This window comes from Bactrocera latifrons, unplaced genomic scaffold, assembly GCF_001853355.1.
Source record: "Bactrocera latifrons isolate USDA-ARS-PBARC rearing strain unplaced genomic scaffold, ASM185335v1 scaffold_23, whole genome shotgun sequence".
In the NCBI taxonomy this organism is placed as follows: Eukaryota; Metazoa; Arthropoda; class Insecta; order Diptera; family Tephritidae; genus Bactrocera; species Bactrocera latifrons.
This window is the reverse complement of record NW_017535852.1, coordinates 295701-317202: the sequence shown is the minus strand read 5'-3', so window position 1 is coordinate 317202 and position 21502 is coordinate 295701. Positions and strand designations below refer to the sequence as shown.

The 21502-nt window shown below is 36.9% G+C and overlaps 1 protein-coding gene across 2 annotated transcripts in view; it reads left to right on the top strand.

Annotated features, from left to right (window-relative positions):
• The window catches only part of LOC108968813, a 156146-nt gene that overhangs the window by 92440 nt on the left and 42204 nt on the right, over window positions 1–21502 (top strand). The window contains exons 3-4 of one of the 2 annotated variants that reach the window (XM_018933081.1): window positions 985–1144; window positions 17028–17096. In XM_018933081.1, coding sequence (XP_018788626.1) covers window positions 985–1144; window positions 17028–17096 — 229 coding nt within the window. The remainder of the gene's footprint in view (window positions 1–984; window positions 1145–17027; window positions 17097–21502) is intronic. The other variant, XM_018933082.1, reaches the window with a different exon arrangement.

Below are 21502 nucleotides of genomic sequence, written 5' to 3'. Positions count from 1 at the left end.
ACGACTTAAGCGCAGACATATATGTATGTAGGTTATAATTATGTATGTACATATATACTTATGTAAATATGCAGGCAGAGTAATGAAAATAGAAACACTTAAAAAGTGTGTCTAGTAAGCAGTTGTATGCTGAGATAATCGCCGGACGATTAATGCCACAAAAGTAGACCAAACAAGCTTTAGCCTTATAATCAAAATTTTTGGTGAATTATTTACATAAACATACATATATATGTACAAATTTATTTATATATTTACTATCGTAAGCTAACAAAATTTATTATGCCACTTAAGATAAATATCACGATCACAATATCTTGTTTTAATAAGGATTGTCTGTAAACGAGTTAAATGAAGTAAATAAATAATAACGGTGGATCGGAAATTTTAAGTGATTTAAGTTATTTTGACTCTACTCATTTTTCAAAAAAAATGTACGAGTATTATCCAGTTGAATTCAGAGAGCAGAGCATTGAAAGACTTGAAAAATGTTGTGTTACGGCTAGCTATTTCAACTCTTTATATTATACCAGTCTGAGCGATTTATACTAGTTGCTTGTACGATTCGAAACATTACAATTTGTGATTATATATGTATGTCTCATTTGAGAGCATATAGCATAGTTTCGGCTATCCAAAACTAGCATAAACCTTTCTTAGCTAAACAATAATAGAAACTTCTAATATTTGCTGTCTTCGAATCACCAAAAGGTAGGGGCAAATCAAATCTTTAATTTGATACCCATATTTCTACTTTCTATTATTGAGCTAGAGTCAAATGAATGTCAACTTCGTTGCTTTCAAATATTTTTGACGAAAGTGTAAAGTATAAGTGAGTCCTAGAGAACTCTTCTGTATTTAAGAGAATACTTCTTGCCTGAAACTGTTTCACTGAGTCGTAGAGGGCCCTTCTATTTTTCTCTCTCCCCGAAACTGTTTACCAAATTTAATTGTTTATATTATTTCCTTACTTATTTCTTCCAGAACACTAGATATAAAAGAAGAAGATGACGATAAAGACGATATACAGGCCTTTTCTCCACCAACGAATTACATAACGATATCTCAAGGAAAAATTCAGCTAGTACACCAACAGCGCTCGCAGGAAAGTGATATTTCCGATGCGCAAAATCGAAAAGATCGGGTAAGTCGCTATAAAAAAACTGAAATGGTTATAAAGTTGTGTACTAATTTTCAACAACCTTAGAACTAACAATAAAATTTAAAAATTAAAAAATAAAAAAGTGCATTGATAAGTACTCGGTACTATTTCTAAACTGTTACTGATTTCTATTTCATGTCGCAATTAACCATTGGCTGCTTAAAGTTGATTACAAAAGTCATTTCATAAAAAAAAATATTGAGATCTAACTCAAAATCTGCTTTCCATTTTCGACTTTTGGTCCAATGCACTCGAAACTAACGACAGGTTTCTGAAGAAATTTAAATAATTACGGAACTCTATTTAGTCAAATACTCCCTGATCATTATATTATTATGTGCGCGATCTTGAAGATTTAATTTCAACCAATTTATTCAAGCTCTTTCGACTTTAGGTCCAAATCACTCGAAACAATCGGCAGGAGTCTGGAGGTCTCCTAAAAGAATTTCGCATCTCTATATAATTGAAGACTCAGGATTCATCATATTATTATCTGCGAGGTCTTGAGATTCAAGGTCCTCATAATTTCAACCCATTTATCCAATCACTTTCGACTTTAGGTTCAAATTACGCAAAATTATTGACAGGCTTCTAGAGATATCTTAAAAATATTTAAATAATTTCTATTTAGTCGAATTCTCGCTGATGATTATAATATTATTTGTGAGGTCTTGAAATTCTTGCAGCAGGAATTCTAAATTCGCCTGCATTTTGCTCCACTTATCTTAAAACATTTATGCAAATTACATTTTAGCTGAAAATTCAAGCATTTGAACACCTCAAAGAAGATGTTCCCTTCCTTCTAACCATATACACTCCCAAACTCAATGGATATCTCTTAGTATTCTTTATATACTTCTCCCAGAGCAATTTGGTTCCGTAGCCATAAAAATCTATAAAAATCTTACTTCAAAATATTTTTATTAAACCCTGATTTTGATTTCGATTGTTCATAAGATTTATACTATTATGGCTAGGAGAAATCGTTAACTATTTTGCTAGCGATATATAAGTATGTACTTAAGAAATTTTCTGTCATGTGAAAGCAGAGGAAAATTCTCTTTTAGACCATTACTAGCCTTGACTAAAGATGCCAATGCCAGATCCCAATATCCCGGTTTTCCAATAGGGATGATATGATTTCTGACCTGTACTCGATATACGTGGAATTGTAGGAAATTTCGAGAGTCCATTTTCTTTGCATATTGTTCAAGTGCGAATAAGACAAAGAATGGCTCGAATTAATGAGAAAGCAGCTGCCGTTAACTCAAGTCTTGAAAAAGCCCGCAATTTGTCGATTCCAAGGCGTTCTAAAGAATTGGTACTGTGTCAAACCATAATCTGACGAATTACAAGAAAGTAATTGGACGTACATCCATATAAAGTTGTTCCCACTCAAGAACTGAAGCCATTGAATTACCGTAAAGGTCGTAAATTTGCTGATTTTGCATTGGAACAACTTGAAAACGAAAATGATTTTTTTAAGATTGGGCTCCGATTAGGCTCACTTTCATCCGAGTGGTGCGGAAAATAAAACTGTCGATTATTCATAAACAGCCATTACATTCACCTAAATTTAAAGTTTATTGTGGTTTTTGGTCTGATGGAATCTTCATACCATACGTACTTCTTTCGAAATGAACCTGGTGATGCCCTTACTGTCATGAGCAGTATAGATCGATGATAGCAAACTTTTTATGGCCGCAATTGGAAAAAGTTGATCTTGACAACATCTGGTTCCAACAAGGCGGGCTACGAGCGAATTATTGAAAGAAAAATTTGGAGATTCGATTTCTTAAAATAAATTGTGACATAGAATGGCTCCAAGAAGTTGTGATTTAACACCATTAGATAACTTCTTTGAAGTCATTGATCTCTAACTGTTAACCAGATTCTCTTCAAGCTTTTGAAGTCTATATTATACGTGCTAATCATGACATACCACTTGATTTTGTGGAAAAAGTACACGGAAATTGAGTTCATCGAATTCCTTCCTGTAAAAGAAGTCATGGAGGCCATATGAAGGAGGTTATACTCAGGACTTAATTGTATTAGCAATTATTGTTTTTTTTTTTCGTTTGTTGTTTTTTGTTTTTTTAGAAGTCATAATCGGTTGTCAAAGTTGTCTTTCGGTATTTCGATTGAATTTTCAATTGTTCATAAATTTGTTTTTGATGACTCATGCCCAGCTCTTGACCGATGCTACGGCTGCTACTATGCCGGTCTCTTTCGACCAATTCAGCGATTTTATCGCAATTTTCGACGACAGGCTTTCCGTTGTGTGGCGCGTCTTCGACCACTTCTACACCAGAACGAAAACGTTGAAACCATCGTTGTGCTGTGAAAATGGAAACTGTATGGGTCCATAAACTGCACAAATTTTATTGGCGGCTTGAGATGCATTTTTGCATTTATCGCAGTAGTACTGTAAAACATGCCGTCTTTTCTCTTTATTTTGCTGCATGTTTGCGAAGCTAAACGACAATCAATCAAATACGTGTTAGGACGTGAAATGAGCTTTCCAATATATAGCATGACCCGATGCGACGAATAAAACTAAAACTACGCGCTCTCAGCGCCAACTAGCGAAAATACCGCAAGACTTTTTTGACAACCTAATATTACACTTTCTCTACGCACTTTTATCTACTTTTATTTTTCATATCATAATTTTATTTTAATTATTTGCAGTGAAGAGCACTATGGGCACATAACCTTGCTAATAAAAATGTCTAAAAATAAATTACTTCATTCGGAAAAATTTTCAATATTCACTAAATAAAATTCCAAATCTTCGATTGTCAAACCAGAACTTGTCAATGCGCTTTTTATAATAAGTAAATGCAGACTTAAATATTTTTGTACTAATACAAGCATAATCAAGTGTATCTTTCAAGAGTAGTGCTTTTGTAGTTTGTCTGCGGTTTCGGTAAATTATGGTAAATGATTATTGTAATCACATTTAAAAGTGGTAATTGTAGCTAATAACATGGTATAGGTGCTATTTAATATTTATGTAAAATTGTTTATACACATACATACTTACATGTATAAATTGTGTAAAAAATGTTTATTTTCAGCTTTTTAGAATTCCAAATGCAAATATACTCTAATTATAGCTCCAAGTAATTACCCGCTTAATAGTTAAAACTGTTTTCATGTAAATCAACATAATTCATTTGTTCAAAGGTGTCGGTTGCCGCATTATAAATAACTCACTTAATTTATGCAATCACACTGTGCTGCATAAAAAAGTGGTCACCTTGGCGACAAGTGATTTCGGAAAAATATTTGTGTGCCGGCGGTATTGGCTTAAAAAACACTTGTTTGATTTAGTTACACAAAAATTTCAAAGAGTTTGTAATTTTTTGTAGTGGTGTATTCTCATGATTAGTGTTTGAGTTATATAATATGTCAGATTCTCCGGCCTTCATAGTTATTCTGTGGTTATCAGCTATACATGCATGACAAAGCATTTGGTAAAAATTATTTTTATTCCGATACCACTTTGAAAAATTTTGTTATATTGACAACAAAAAGGTTTCGTTCAAGAATATCAAGCACTGAACCGATAACCATTTATTAAGGAACACAGTAGCTAGTATTAAAAATGTCGAGAGTATTAGCAAATATATAAAGCTTTAGCATACCGTAAATGTTTTATCTCAAAAGCAAGCTTTAATAAAGCAAAAATTAATTTTACGACCATTTTGAGGTTAGTTTTAATCTAATATGCGAACACTACACCATCGCCCAACAACTTGTAAACAGATCTAAAGAGTGATCCATTTCGAGGTATCATACTTTTTTCAACAAAAAAAAAAAAAACACAGACACTTCAAATCTAATGCGAAATGTTTATTATCATTCGAAGGAATATTGTTTGGCATTTACTTTTTGAAAATTATCTTTTTCAAAGATTGGTCGTGACTATGTCTCAGATGGTCCATCCGTTGAATCCAATCTTCGATAACTCGTTCGGGCGTTTCGACTGATAACTGGCGAATGACACGCGTGATGTTTTGCTTCAAGCCTGAATCGCAGTGGAAGCAGCCTAACGGTTTAATATCACATGATCTTGGTGACCAATCGATCGGTCAGAAACGAAATTATCTGCTCACCGAAATGTTCTCTCAACAAAACCATTGATTGATGCGGAGTGTGGATAGTGGCGCCGTCTTTTTGAAACTAAATGTTAACGAAATCACGATCTTCAATTTCGGGCATCAAATAGTAGGTTATCATGGCGCGGCACACAAACCACAGCAAAATATTATTTTTTCTGGAAGAAATGGCAGCTCTTGAATCTCTTCAGGTTGCTTTTCGTTCAAACTGTGACAATTTTGATTCTTTTCATACCCATTGAACCAGAAATGGGCCTCAGCGCTGAACTAAATTTTACTGGAAAATGACGGAACTTGGAACTTTTCAAGAGACCATGGAGTGAAGCGATGTCGCTTGGGGAGGCCGAGCAGCTTCAGTTCTTGCACAAGCTGTATTTTGTACGTTTTCAATTTAAGACGTAAAATACATCAAGCTTTTCCTTACATCAGTCCGAGTTGCTGCGAAAGGCACCGAATCGACGGTGCTACGAATAGTACGCTCAGTAGGCCGTTTATGTTGACCATTAGTTCAGCAAAGCGCGCGAAACACATTCTTTACACAACATGAGTTTTCGTAACGAGTCTTTCCATGATGAAATACCAAATAATACTGTAAAAAAATAACGTATGAGCTTGATGCAACTGATGCGGATCTATTAAAGAAAGGCTATTGAAATAAGTATCTCTATTTGGATCACCTGTCCTAATTTCACATTTTTCCAAATGTGTTGGACAATTTTTTCTATTATATATCTTGTGACAAGCAACTCTACAGATCTTTTGAATCACTTATTACGAAGCTACCGTGAATTTTACTTAAAAGAAGCACTCAACTAGAATAACTCCGCAAAATAACAGCTAATACCGGACATTCAGTGTATAGTGAACTGATTCGACAAAAATGTGATGAGCGCTTAAACAGTTGTAAAAACTCTGAACATTTTTCTATTAAAGCATATTGTTCCGCTCTCATCCACTTCGTCAGTGCTTAGTACGGTCAATATATTATTTGTGACTCTACAGAAATATCAGATGATAGTATACTGCAAGTCACCTATCGGTTAAAACAACAGTTAGCTACCCAACAGCGCTATCAGTTATTTCTGTTAAAATGTCGATGAGTTCATTAAGATCCAATTGACAATTCTAAAAGAAACTCCTGATAACGTGTGATGGATTATCTCAGCCTTACGCAAAGGTCTTATTATGAGGTGCATTTTTTCAATGCATTGAAATTTCGGTAGTCATGCAGTGTTAGAATTTGTTTACCAAATTATATATCCCAACTCAAGCTTACTTATCGGTAACTTAACGGTCGGCTAATGCATTCAGTTTTAAACATGTGGGACCCAAATCTTGCACACTTCGGTCTTCACTGAGGAAGTTCTCTTGTCTGACCTCAAATACCATCCTTCCTCATACGGATTTAGAGAAATCTTTGAATCAAACTAAAAATAATTCGAAAAAGTATTTTCGTATTTCTGATTAAACTTACTAAAATAAAGTGCCGTTCACAGTGAATGTGCTGTAAAATTAAGACATGTACGTATGTATAATTTTATGGTTCTTTAATCGCCTCTACAATCACTTCGCTTTTTAATGCTCAAGCCAAAATTGTCACTTACACCACAAGCATAACCCCAGAGTCATTAGTTAACCTTCAATAATTTGAAGATTGTGTAGACAGAAATAGGTTAATTACACATTTGTTTTACTTAAAATGATGAGTGACTTGCTTTACCTCATTAAATAACTCATTTAACATTGAGAAGAGCGACTAACTGGAAGGCAGAGATGCACAAAGCAAGCTGTTATCATATACAATCATAATAACCCACGGTTATAACTTAACCCTTTAACATTTCTACACATCTAACGGTAAAAATAATATTACTAGAGTATACTTAACACGAAAACAACAGCGATTACATGCAACAAGAACAATGAATAGAATATACGAGTATGCAAAGGAAAAGGGGCGTAAATATGTAGAGTTTGAAATTAAAAATTGAAAAAAGTGCCAGAAAAAACATAAAAATTGCAGAAGAAAAGTATAATCTCAATTGCAACCGACATTTTAAGGCAAGAGCAGTCAACGAGCAGCAACAACAACCCTATAGCCAACACTGTAATTAGAACGAGGCGAGATTTTATGTTTCGTGGGCATGACATGCAACTTGGGGCAAGAACACCTGTGTTTCATTTCGAGTATACACAAACAAACAAAACTACTTATGGTATATATATATATGTACATGTATGACACTTACATATATATGCATATGCCTACACATGCAATTGAGCTATAGATTTTTATGTGTACTGCTTGGCTCATAATTCCATAGGCATACATATGTACATATATACAAATCTTCATATATATATAGGCATGCATATGGACCTCTTGCCGTGTCTCGCATGCTGTTTGATGTCAGTCTGCCGATAAAAAACTCGAACGTCTAATACATCATAGTCACAATCGCTTACAACGCTCCCACCTGCAGGTTTGGTGTCTTGTCTCGCATGCGTTGTGCTCTAACTGTTCATTCGAATAAAAAAAAGAACAATCATATTCTTTACAAGAATTGTATTGATGTGAACTTTTGAACTTGAGCAACGCTGCTTGATAATCACTCAGAATATTCTATCACTTTGTTCAAAAAGCAATTAACTGGCAATAAGGTGTTTTTGTATTGAATATACAGTCATCATTCTTTTCATAATATGTTAATGGAAAATTATGATAAATCTGAAAAATCGTCGATTATATATTTTATATGATTTGTCATGGTATTAGCTGCAGCTTTGATGGTGTGGACAGTCAGAAAACGGCGGGTGTTACTACTGTGATTAAAAAATAGTAAGAACTTGTTCATAATTTTAAAATTCTTTCTTTATTTTTCGAAATGTATTTAGGCCCCCTCAAAGAATTCTGCCTTGACCTCAATACACTTTCGCCAACTTTTTACGAGTCCTCGAAACAGTTGTTAAAATCAATTTCTCGAAACAGCCTTCAATGCGCATAGCGTTTCACGTTAAAGGTCCTCAATTGACTCAAAACAGCTTCCCCGGAACGATCGTTTGAGTTTGGTGAATAGTCAGAGCTCACACGGAGTCAAACGGTTGAAAAATTGACGAAAAACTCACGAAAAAAATTCAGCATTATCGTGGTGTAAAGTCCAAGAGTTGTCGGCTGCGATTCCAACCTCTTTTTGCGAATAACACAGCCAAGAATATATTTTCGTATTTCTAATCAAACTTCAACCAATTCTTGCCAGTTTTCCGCTAGAAACATTATTTCATCAGAGTAAATTTTTTTTTTTGGTTTCTCGGCGAAAAACTGCGAACAGTAGAAGAGAGTTCTGCATTGACCGAAACAAATGGTAGTCCGATGGTGCAAGGGAAGGGCTATATGGTGGATGCATTAAAACTACCCAGCCAAGCTCTTCCAGTTTCCAGCCGAGTCATCAAAGATATGTGTGAGCTAGCGTTGTCTTGGTGGAAGCGGTGCGCGGTGCGCTTTCTGCTGATCAGTTCCGACCGTTTTTTTTTTGATTGCTTGCTACAATCTCATCAGTAGTTGTCAGTAAAATGTAGAATCAATTGTTCGTCCAGGCTGGAGCAGCTCATAGTAGATGATTTCTTTTCTATCCCACTAAACACTCAGCATAATCTTTCGAGACGTCAATCCTGGCTTTGCGACCATTTTTTGAGCTTAACCATGCTTGGACCGTGATCTTTTTCGCACATTATTGTCGTCTTAGATCCACCTTTCGTCTCCTGTTACCATTTACTTCAGAATGGTTCGATTTCATTTTGTTTCAGCAAAGAATCGCAGATATTTATTCGGTACATTAAATTTTTCAGAGACAACTCATGTGGTATCCGAATATCGAGCTTATTTTTGTTGCCAGTCTTTTTTATATGCTTCGAAACAGTTTGATGATGAATGCAAAGTTCTTTAGCGATGTCATGGCTGCTTATGTGATGGTTCTGGTCAATCTTTTCCATAATTTCATCGATTTTTTCAACGATAGGTCGACCAGAGCAAGGTGCATCTTTCACAAGTAATTTCCATAAGGGAAGTGAGCGAACAATTGTTGTGCTACGCTTTCTTTTTTATACAAAAATTTCAAAATATAGCTCCTTTATTATTTTCACGCATTTTTGAATAGCTGTAACTTTTTTTCAACTTCCCCTTTTAACTTTTTTTGTTTAAATGAAGCTTAAAATTTCACCTTTCCATTTGTAGTAGCACATGACGGCTTTCCAACATTTCGTTACTGACTCGATAGTCTGAAGCTTCAAAGCCTTTAAACTAGATTGGATATACTACATATATTGGATGTTACAACCTAGCAAGGTTCAAAGATATGATCAACCTCTGTCGAGGCAAATTCTATAACCTTAACGGTTTCTTCACAAGCTCAAGCAGCACCGGTCCTACATGGCATGGCTTCTGCGGGTTTTCGTGCAGATTTTAGGTTGCACTGCAATTTGTAGACGCAGGTTCCAGGTCTTTGGATCTATTACTGTGGATAGGGATTACATAAACTCAATAGCGCTCAGCAAATTCCTAGAATTCGTCAGAGTTGTGGGCCTTTGGGAATACATTTGATGGAAGGGAGGGCATACATAGACACTAGGTCGTGGTGCTGCAAACCTCTTATTATTTCTATTTTCTATCTTCTACTCGAATTTTTACCTTCCTTACTTGTTTTCCATTCTAAACGAAGATAATATCTATTTGAGATCAATAACTTCACAAATGTTAGCTGAAGTGCGATGAAGCTTTGACTTCACTCTAGTTAGGGTTTGATTTGTTAGTGTAGATCGAAATGCGTGTGTGCAATCAGTTGATCTCTCAACTAATCCTCTCAGCTCATGGAATACATGCAAAGGATGATTCATTTCGAAGTTCCCAAACTTTTTTAAAGGATAAACACAGAAACTCTAAACTTAATGGGGAATGTTTATTATCATAGATTCGGTGATATCTCTTCACGTTGCTCTTCGTCAAATTGAGCCAAAATGCCCAAGTCGTTCCATACGTCAGTCCGAGTTGCTACGAACGGTGTCGAATCGACTCTCCATAGTCTTCCTCTACTTGGATCACCTGTTATATAAATAATTCTGAAATTATATTGAGTCCTCAAAGCCTAACAAAAAGCTGTCTCTAAGCATGTTGCCAACTAAAACACTAAACTGCTGCGCACGATGGCTGATTGAGCAATACTTCTCTTATGCACACATACATGCATAAATATTGCAAAATATCTGGGCAGATAAGTGGAGTGTTAAAACGTCAAATGCCATTGATTAAATATTTGAAGAAAAATGTGAAAATTAATAAATGGATTGCGAAATACGCAGCCGAGATACCAAACTGCATTCACGTATACTTATTGGCTGTTCATATAGAATGCTCCGATTAGCAACTAAGCTCTTAGGCAACACACATCTATATACACATTATTATATAATGATGTGTCTGTCTGTGTGTGCGTTGGCAGTGCAGAGCTCACCTGAAACGCGTTAACTGCTCGTATTTAGCAATCAAAAGCAAACAACTGACGCGCATACGTAACAACAACAACAATATCACACGAGCAAACAATTGCAGTTGCAGGTAACGACTTAACAAGACCACTGACAATGAGCTGATTGTGGTAGACACGCAATATGCCTTTGTATACTTAATGCTTATTGATGCAGTAGCAACAACAACAACAAAAACAGCAGCGATAGCAATACATGCAACAGTAACAATGACGGCGGCGGAAATCGCATTGACGTTCGCAGCTACTACACTAAGCCTTAGTCAGGCAACTAGTTAGTTAGTATTTTGTGTGTGTATGTGTGTGTGTGTGTGTGCGTGTATGTGGGCATGCGTGTGGCGCTGCATGGTTTCACCAGCTCCAACGTCACTCCGTATTAGGCCAAGTCCAGACAATGGAATACGTTTGTGGCACTCTAAATGGCTCTTCGTCGTGCAGTGGGGTGTTTGCGCATGCGCACAAGCGCAGATTTGCTGCAATCGCTGTCGTAGTATTGTTGTTGTTCATATTAAGTACTGAATCTGTGTTTTGCTAGACAATTGCCGCTTTCTACTCGCACTATGCAATTACAGTGCTGCATTGGTTGCAGCTGCCGCAAATTGTGAGGCTTAAGTGGTCGCATGCATGCGTGCCTATTGTTCATAAAGGGTGCTACATAAGACGTTTTTCAAATTTCCTCGTTATTTAGGTTGTAACTGCGCTTTATCCCATGAAATTCTTTAAGAAAAGTTAATGAGGTGTCAAACAGCAATGAGATATCGAACAAAACTTGTTTCCAAGGTGCACACATATTTCCAAGTCCATCATGGTTCAAATTTGTTTCCAGGTACATCAAGGTCCACAAATGTTTCAAAATCCATCAAGATCCAAACATGTTTCCAAGCTTCATCAAAGTCCACATAGGTTCCAAAGTACGCTAAGGTCCACACATGTTTCAAAATCCATCAAGATCCAAACATGTTTCCAAGCTTCATCAAAATCCATATATGTTTCAAAGTCTGATAAAGTTCACGCATGTTTCACAGTCGACCAAGGTCCAAACTTGTTTCCAAGGTCCAAATATGGTTCAAAGTGTACCAAAGCTCAAACTTGTTACCAAAATCCATCAAGATCCAAACATGTTTCCTTAAAATCCCAAAACACCCGAACATGTTTAAAAGTTACCCAAGGTCCAAATTTGTTTCCAAGATCCATCAAATCTTCATCAAACTTGTTTCAAAATGTATTAAAGTCCGTGCTAAACAAAATCAAAACCGGATGGAACGAGCTACCTGGGTGCAAAGCTGCAAAAGTTATGTGTAAAACGGTAGATCGGAGGTACACGAAATTCCTATGGGCACTCGACAGAAGAGACTATAGGAATAAGATCAAAATACTAACTGATCACTGTCCGCTGTCCTCGCACGCCTGCGGATTGGGGCTGACAGATCGGGAAGACTGAAGCAAATGTCTAGAGCAAGACACCGGAGTAACAATGGAGCATCTTTTGTGCGCATTGCACTATAAGCATCTGAAGTCCCCACGGTATGATACATTGTTAGAGGTCTCACAAAGTCTGTTGAAACTCGCGTCAAACGCAGGCATGCTAAAGGATGACTACTCTTCATGGACCTAGTAACTCAATTCCATCTCCATCCTCATGGACCTAGTGAGTGAACTAAATCTGATATCGCAAAGGACCAAAACTTGTTTATGAATGGCTCATTGGCCTACCAGTGTAACCTAACCTGCACTTTCAATAGAAAATTATATTAATTTTTTTGCCAGAAACTATAATATACACCACCCTGTATATCAGAGAATCTTTGTAGATGTTTTGAATATTTGTTTGCAGACTTTACTGCCTGTCTTTGTTGACTCTTTGATCCCTGTAATTTCGTTAATAGTTCGCTGGCGCGCATTTATCAGACCCACTAACAAGTAGTTGTTTTCGTGCCGGCCGGTAATGGTAGGGACAGTGGTAGCCTCTACACTTTCTCATAAAATCAAAGAAATAACTACGGCACTAAAATTCGCACAAAAATCGCGACAATGAAAAGTATCCTCAGCTACCGGCCTCGACGAATGCGTGGTCACGTTCGTCAGGCAATATTATTTTTGTTTTGATTTCTAAATATGCACTTTTTCTCTTTGCGCTGCCCACTAGCACTTTTATTCTTACACACGCGATTACATACTCTATACTACATATATGCCAGTTGAACTTGAATGGACTCGACCGTCGACCGTCGGCCGGTAGCGCAACTTTATGCCTCACTATGACGCACTTTACGCTTTGATTGCATGCAAGTTCATTGCCCTGCAGACACATAACACACGGACGCAATGCAGCGGTGCGTGGCGCATGCAGTTTGGTGGTTTGCCGGTTGTTCTTATGCGTGTGAACGCTGACCGACCAACCACTTGTGCGCATGTGCAGTACGCTTTGTGGCCGATAATGCTGAATTTTATATATTGAATGCATGCGAACTTGCAAGTGTAAATATTTATGATGTGCACGCGAATACATCTTAATACTTCCTTTAACCATTTATAGCAGCATAACAGAGCCGTATTTGATTAGAGGCTCCTCGCAAATCTGAATGGAAATTGTATATTATTTCTCAGGTGGGTAATAGAGAACAACAGCTGGTATAAAACAAGCAGAAACTTGAACTCCAGCTGTATCGATGCTATAATACCCTTCACAAGTGCATTTTTATGGCATAAAAGGGTACAAAATGTATCTTGATTTTGGTCGGTCAGTTTGAACGTCAGCTATATGTTTATACGCTACATTAATTCGATCGGCGCAACATGTTCGCAGACTGTTGCGCTAACTTTGTCAAAAAAAACATTTCTTATTTCATGAAGTTATCTTGTGAAATGAAAAAGTTTTCCACACAAAAATTTGATTTTGATGAGATCAGTTTATATGACAGCTATTTGCTATAATAGGCCGATAGCGGTGCTACATGTAATCAGCTTCTTCGAGAAAAAGGATGTATAAAGTTTCAGTTCGATATCTTGAAAACTGAGAAACTAATTCGCGAATATAAAACTTCGTGACAAACTTTTGTAAAAAGTTTTTAAAAACTTAAAAACAATAAATACCACCGTATCCACTTTTTCAATATTCTAAAGATAGGCGATTAAGGGTAATTTCACTGTGATGATCCCTATTATATTACTAAGTTTCTTTTTGCTTAGCAGTTTAGCAGCTTAGCAGCTTTTTGGCCTGTTCACCATCAAGGGACTGAAAATAAATTTTTGATCCTTGCTTAAAGCAACGCTTGAAAGAACTGGATGGTCTGAGGCAGCTTAGGGGAATTATGCTCATAACTGCCCCCGACCGCGTCGACTCCGCTGCTTTCTTGTTCCCCATATTCCTATAAGACTGGGTGCACATAATATAACCCGAGTTACTTGCTAAAATTCTCGCTGTGGCCTGTTACAGATAGTCTTAATTGCTGCTTGGCTGCCCAAAAACTATACAATTCTTATAGCTAAAGTCTCGTATAAGAATTGTTAAAGTTTACTTTTTTAGTTTTAAACCATTACTTTTGAAATAGTACAAGGTGCAATTTACTTTATTCAAAATAGCCTCCTTCTGCTTCAATACAGCTTTTTTTACGATCCAAATGCATGTCGAACGAGTGTTTTAGCTCGTTGGCCGGTATGGCCGCCAGTATGCCGGTGCAAGCATTTTGAATGGCCTCTACGTCTGTAAGGCTTTCCCTTCATGGATAAATGCATTTTTCCGAAAAGGAAGAAGTCGCACGGTGCCATATCAGGGGAATAAAGGGAGTGGCTAATGGTTAAAATTTGATTTTTGGTCACAATGACGTCCTTTGAATGCTGGATTCCGAGCAATTTTTGGCCGTCAGTCAATTTGTGTGGAACAAGCCGTGCATACAGCTTTCGTAATCGATGTCTTAGAGATATTCAATTAAATTTTCTTGAATTTCAATGATGATTTCGGCTGATTTTTGATGAATTTACGCACAGTTTTGATGTTGGCTCTTTGTTCGAAGCTCATTTTCGCACCGATAACACAAACATACTGTCACTTAAAATGCAATAACTTCACTTCCAATCGATGAAATTAATGAAGAGCAGATTCTAACGTACCAGTCGAATTATAGATGACGCCACCAGGGGGCGCTAGATACAAATAGTCCTGTTTACTTTGGAACGCCTTTTATAGATATACTTTTTCGCAATCTTTCGCAATCGCCAGGATTGAACTCGTCGGTACAAGCAAGCACTGACTATTTCTGAACTTTTATTTCTAGCTATTGCTATCTCTATCAATTCAAACATCACATGGCCCCACTTTTTTGCTTCTTTAACATATTAACTCAGCTGTAAATGAAATTATAGTCCTCCAAGGCTTTGCTGAGTCCTTTTATTAATGTACAAAATATTATAGGTAAAGTCAAGCAAGAAAGAATAATCTGTTTCCCTACAAAAACTTTGGCGTTTACCATCTTTAGATATTTTTACTTTATAAACAACTATCTCTACGAATATTACATTGTTATATGATATTAAGAGAAATTTCACTTTTTTAGTCTTTGTCCAATATTTGGATTTGCGTTGAATATTATTCAGCCTGAAAAATCTGTCAAAATTTTAGTGTCTCAGAATATATGAGTAGGTGTTTTCCCAAAGTTCTTAGGTTTACCATGGGAACACAAGACGCTGAACTCAAATTTTGACGGTTTTCAAGCATAAATCGGCCGATACTGGTGCAATTTCACACGTAGTCACACAGGAAACAGTTTAAAAAAGTAACACGTTCACCAAACTTGGTTTTCAATGAATCGATTGTTACATTCGCTGTGTGGAACCACATATTTCCAAGTCCATATCATCCAAAACAGACCAAAAATATTCGGTTGTCATCATGGAGTATGTGGGCATTGCTGCCTGACCTATAACGCATAATTTGCCTATTTATTAAACCGTTCAGTCAGAAATAAGCCTAATCGCTTAAAATGGTTTTTCAATGAAATTCTGTATCATTTTCAAGTTGTTGCTCAGCCAATTCACGCACATACGACGACCTCACAGAGATGCCCAATGCTGGAGAACAACCTGGGAGAGACTGATTTGAGACTTCTACAATTGATGGGCTAGCGACAGCCATATTCTCTGTACTCACTTCTTTGTCTCACTGGCACGTTGTTGGATCGTATATCTTTCCATGTTACAATGGCAAACCTTACCGAAGAGAAATGTCAAAAAAGCGAAAAAAATTTGACGTCGTTTGCTGTCTCTATCGGTCTACTTTTGTAGCGTTCCTATGAAAAAATCCTTTACAATCCGGGAACAACAGATCTCCTATTGGGTCACACAACTTTTAACTTTACTTTGTTCTGTCACCCCTAGACACGTGAAGACACATGAAAATGTGTTTATATTATTAAAAGTAGGTATGGTATATCCATAGGTCCTAAATTGTAATCTGTATTTTTAAATAATTTCAAAATATTAATTGATAATCAAGAAAAAATTTTCCGAATATGTATTTTGAGCGCCCCACTATATTCATAGAACTGTGATATAATATATATTCTGATCTTCTCTCTAAACTATCTGATAATATCAAAGTCGAATAAGAAAAACTGATTGTTATAACGAAATTGGAGTTGGACCTCTGTAAATTTCTGTAGAACCAGTAGCTTTATCATTAGAACCTTCCTTCTTACATACATAAAAAAAGTACTATAAGTAAAAAAAAAATCCTCTAAAAGTTGTCGTACCAGTATTTTGTAGCCGCTTCTTCCTCATGGTCTCAGAAAACAATCCATATCACGCTTCCGCATCTGTCGTTTTTGTATGTACATAACCTCACCACGGTCATGGTCCATGGAGGCATTTGCACTCAACCGTTAATTTTACACTACATTCAACATACTCATAGACACATACATACATACATATATACACATATACATACATACATTAGTTATAATCTTAATTTTGTGTATAATTCGGTGTCACTCACAACAACAACAAAAGCAACACAGATTGGTGCAAACAAACACACATTCGGTCAAGTTCACAGTAAAAATAAAAAATTAATTTAAAAAAATTTACATAACATAAAATGTAAACATTAATATAATTTGTGTAACAAAATTCCATGTAAACTCATCGTTTATTGTTTTGCTATCTCTGGCACTCTCTCTTTCTCTCTCTTTTCTGCTCTCTTCGCAGGAGGTACTGGAAAATCGGATTGTCGAACTAGAAGAAGCGCTTTCCCACTTGCAGGAAAGATTTAATAATGTGAGTACCGTAGCATTTGTTCGTTATAGTGCTAAAGCAAAATAATGCAAAAACAAAACAAATAATAATAACAAAGCAAAATAACAGTTAATGAAGGAAAGTACACACAAAATAAATATAAAAGGCTAAACGGTCAACTGGCGAGCGAACTTCGCATTAGAACCCATACAATTGCTAACGAAGCGCGCTTATAGGCGCCGCCGTCGTCAAAGTGTCAATGCGGCTGACAGCGAAGGCGATGAACGACGAACAATGGCGTATAACGGACAGATAACAACTTCGACCATACATACTTACGTAAATAACTGACGACGGCATCTCAAGTCTGCATAGAACTCGTTGATAACGTGCCGAAGTTCGAATTGAATTAAAGTGAGAATAAAAAAACACACACACACAGAGACACACTTTCCTTCGCAGATTCATTACATTTCTGTTGTTTGCTTACCCAGTAGTAAAATAAGTTAGTTCAGGAGAGAAATTAAAATGAGTCAAAAAAAATTTCAAAATTTCTGTTTCTAATTATAAATATTTTAAGTCCAAGTCTTTTAATTATTATTTTTAACTTTCTCAATTTTAATTTAGTTCTTATTTATTATTATTTTTTTGACTAAATAAATTTTGGTATTTTTATACCCTGAACAGGGTATGTTAAGTCTGTCTCACTATTTATAACACCCAAAAGGAAACGTCGGAGACTCTAAAAAAATATACGAATTACGAAAGTCCCTAACATGATCGGCGAATATGGATCTCTAAATGAAAATGTGTCTGCACATTACAAAATCCTCGCATGGTTTGCTTTAATACTGGATCTATTGGATTATGGAGTCTCCAAACCAAATTCTAGCGATATTTTCTCTGCCCACATACCTGCGAAGGAATTGTGAGCTTCTTTACAGTTGGGTTAATGGAGGGAATATTAGTGGAGGTGTTTACCAGGTCATTGTCAGGAAATCTCTTATTAACTTCAGCTTTACACTTTCTGACTACTGTATTATTTTACAAGCCGAAGGTGCTGCCATTAAAGGATTGATTACTTAGACTTACTACTCCGAAGTGCACCTCCTTCAAAGAAATGTGTATCCAATCTGATAGCTGAGTTACAAAAATTCTTCAGAGACCCTGATCCAATCTGATATCAGGGCGGCTATTTCAGCCTTAAGCTCACTAACCGTTATCGTTATCAATGGCATCCAGTCACTTTGTGATAGGACTAGTACGGGTGCCAAGCCACATCGAAATGACAGGTAAATGCACCTAAGCCCTGCTATCAGCAGAATGGGAAGGGCCCTGTGATCCACTCTTCATGCGTGCTCTACTGGCTAGGTTTCGCGGGAGCTTGGGTCCATCGGTTCTTGCGCAGTCTACAGCAAGAGATCAAGTAAATTCGTCGCATTCAATAACACCAGCTTCTCCCTAATAGTGAGGGTTCTATGAGACAACTGCATTATAGGCGTCCACGTCGAGAATGTTACCGGATGCCAGCTGCAGAAACTTTATGGAAAAGCGAGGTGGAAACGTCTTAACACTTCCTTCTTGATAAATTCTTGGTAGCTCATACTTGCAGTTATCACACTGTTCAGTTCAAAGTTATATTACAATAATCTGGTTTACAACCGTCTGTCAGTTAAGTTCTGGGTAACTTAACCAAGACCCATTATTTTATTAAAGAATCTGTTTTTACTAGAATGTCTGGTTGGCATGCATCTGTAAGTAAAGTTTTAGATAGCTTAGCCAAAACTACTTCTTTCGGCAGAGAATTTTTAAACAGAACTTAACTGGCAGATGGCAGCTAGTCAGTGTTTAGAAAATGGTCCGAAGGCCGGTTAATTAATTCATAAGTAAGGCTAGTTAAAGTATCTATCTCTACAAATGTTCTGTCATCTCATCTCATGACATTCTAATTGCAATTATCGTTAATCTCCCGCTAACGGTTAGAATTTTAGTTTTGCTCACACACTTGACCTCTGGAATTTGGATTTAAAGTCTGCCAGCTATAATCTTTCTTTTTGTATAACTTTTTTGATCAATTGCCATTATTTGTCTCATAAATGGAACAAATAACACAATTCTTGAGACGATGGAAGCTTACAACACTTCTTTCTTTCGTATGCTGGAATATAATAATGTTTAAGCGCATTGATGAGCTCAGCTTCTTTTAAAATTGTCAAGAAAGTAGTTTAGGAACTAAAGCATCAGCAAATTTCCACGTTTACAAGAGAATACATGCTCGAAGAAATATAAATATATATTTGCTTGCAATGGATAAAGTACTTATGAGCCAACCATGCATTCACATTATAGCCAATAATGGTCAACCGACATTCAGTCAGTCAGTCAGTCAGTGTGGCGGTCGGTTGTGTACCCCAGCGAATGCATTAGAAGCAATATAAGGAAGTAAATGTTATGTGGCAGTGTGCGCGCAAAGCTGATGTGGCAACTTAATTTCCTGAAACGGACATTACTCTCCAACAACATTCCAGCACACATGCCAAAGCACTAACGAACATACATACATATGTATATATATATATGTAGTTATATGTAGTCTAAAGCCCATCTGCCAAACAAGTGAATGCTTGATTCTTCAGCTCTAGATATTTGCGACAATTCAGTTGTCCATCGCTGCACGCCATTGAAAGAAGGTAGCAAATAAACAAACCACTGTTTGCGGCACCCAACGGCATGCACGGCGTCCAGTTGTTGAGTAAATTACGAGGCAATATTCCAACACCCATCCGAGTTACTGGCAAAATCCCCCACCCACCTCATAGTGTTTAGCCCCAACTGATTCGGTTAATGTTTGGGTTGAAGCAGGAAATGTATCCAATATGCTTGGAAAAGCATTGCTGATACCCAATTGTATAAATACATACACATGTACGAGTGCGGTTCGATAAGTATCTACTTAGCCTAACCGTAAAAGAGTTTTGCTAACAAAATCTCAGCCGAATAAGGCCCTACTTTTGTTTTGACCTTGAGTACGCGAATTTTAAAATTTTTGGTGCTATAACGCTTGGTTTCCACGTTTGGATTCTTCGAAAACGCTAAAAGAGGGGAAAGCCCACGGTCTTGAACTGGTAGACCGTTGAGTTATTCAGCTTTAGATTTCTGAAAAAGACCCGTCGTTCATCGGTTTCACTGCATGAATAATTGGGAAAGAAAAACTATGGATTGGAATCGTGAGACTACTCTACATTTAAGCAGAATCCGAAAATATAATAGCTAAGCGGCAGGATGGAGCCATGTGTAGAAAATCACGCAAGTGAGAAAATTTTTGTGAGCGCCATTCACTTGGGAGTGGCCAGACACTTCTTTTACATATAAAGCAACTCACGACTTCCGGTCTTAGACCAAGTATCCTCTGGGCAGACAAAGAACATCCGTTTGAAGTAGAGCTAAAGTGAGAAAAAAAACTATCCCTCCCACTGAAGAGGAAGCAACAGTCATAAGTATACTACCTGAAAATTGGAAAGGAAAAGCTGTGAGAGTATTAGTGAGACTAATTTACCTCAGTCTTTAAAGGTATTTAAGCAGAATCCTCATTTTAAGAGAGTCGAGAGAACTCAGATCCACAGATACACACCAAAGACCAAGAAACAGTGAATTTGTGCCAACAAACATATTTCCAAGAAGGTGAATAGTGTTCTATCAACCCAAGAGCTGTTGGCCACCGTTCTCTGAGGTTCACAAGGTTTGGTCTATATCATTTACCTAGACAGGACAGTTCCGACACCGAATTGCAGGAAAGTGCATTTTTTTCGAAGGAATAAAGCAGAATGGCATTGCCCACAATGACAATGTATCGGTTCACACCTACACGCCATGGTCAACGTGGTTCAACTCAGCTACGAACTGCTGTCCTATCCACCGAATCTTCAGAATTGGTACAATACAACCTCTTTAAGTACCCAAACTTGATATAATCACTCGCCGGACAGAGCTTTAGTTCAGTGAAGAAATTATTACCGTCACAGGCCCTGCAGTCCCCCGGACAACATATTTTTCAGACGAGTTAAAGAAGTTGAAAATTCGTCGGATCAAGCATATCGACCACAAGAAAAACCAGTTCGGACGACAGTCGGTTCTACGTAACCGGAACGAACACTGATTTTTAATCCTGTCAAGTACTGTAAACTCGGCAGAATTGTGCCGTTCCAACAAAAATAACGTGAAGAAAAATTGTGCTCGAATCCATTATCGTTTTTTTTTCAAAACATTTCTTGTTTTTTCTTATACTTTAGGTACTTATCGAATCGTTCTCGCGTGAGCTTATATTAGACCAACCCCCTTTTTCTTTCGCCTGCACACATGTCGGTTTCCCCACATAAATATTATTGTATGCTCGCCTCTTTAGTAGGTTGCTTCGTCGCTTAGCTTGACATACTATCTACACACATATA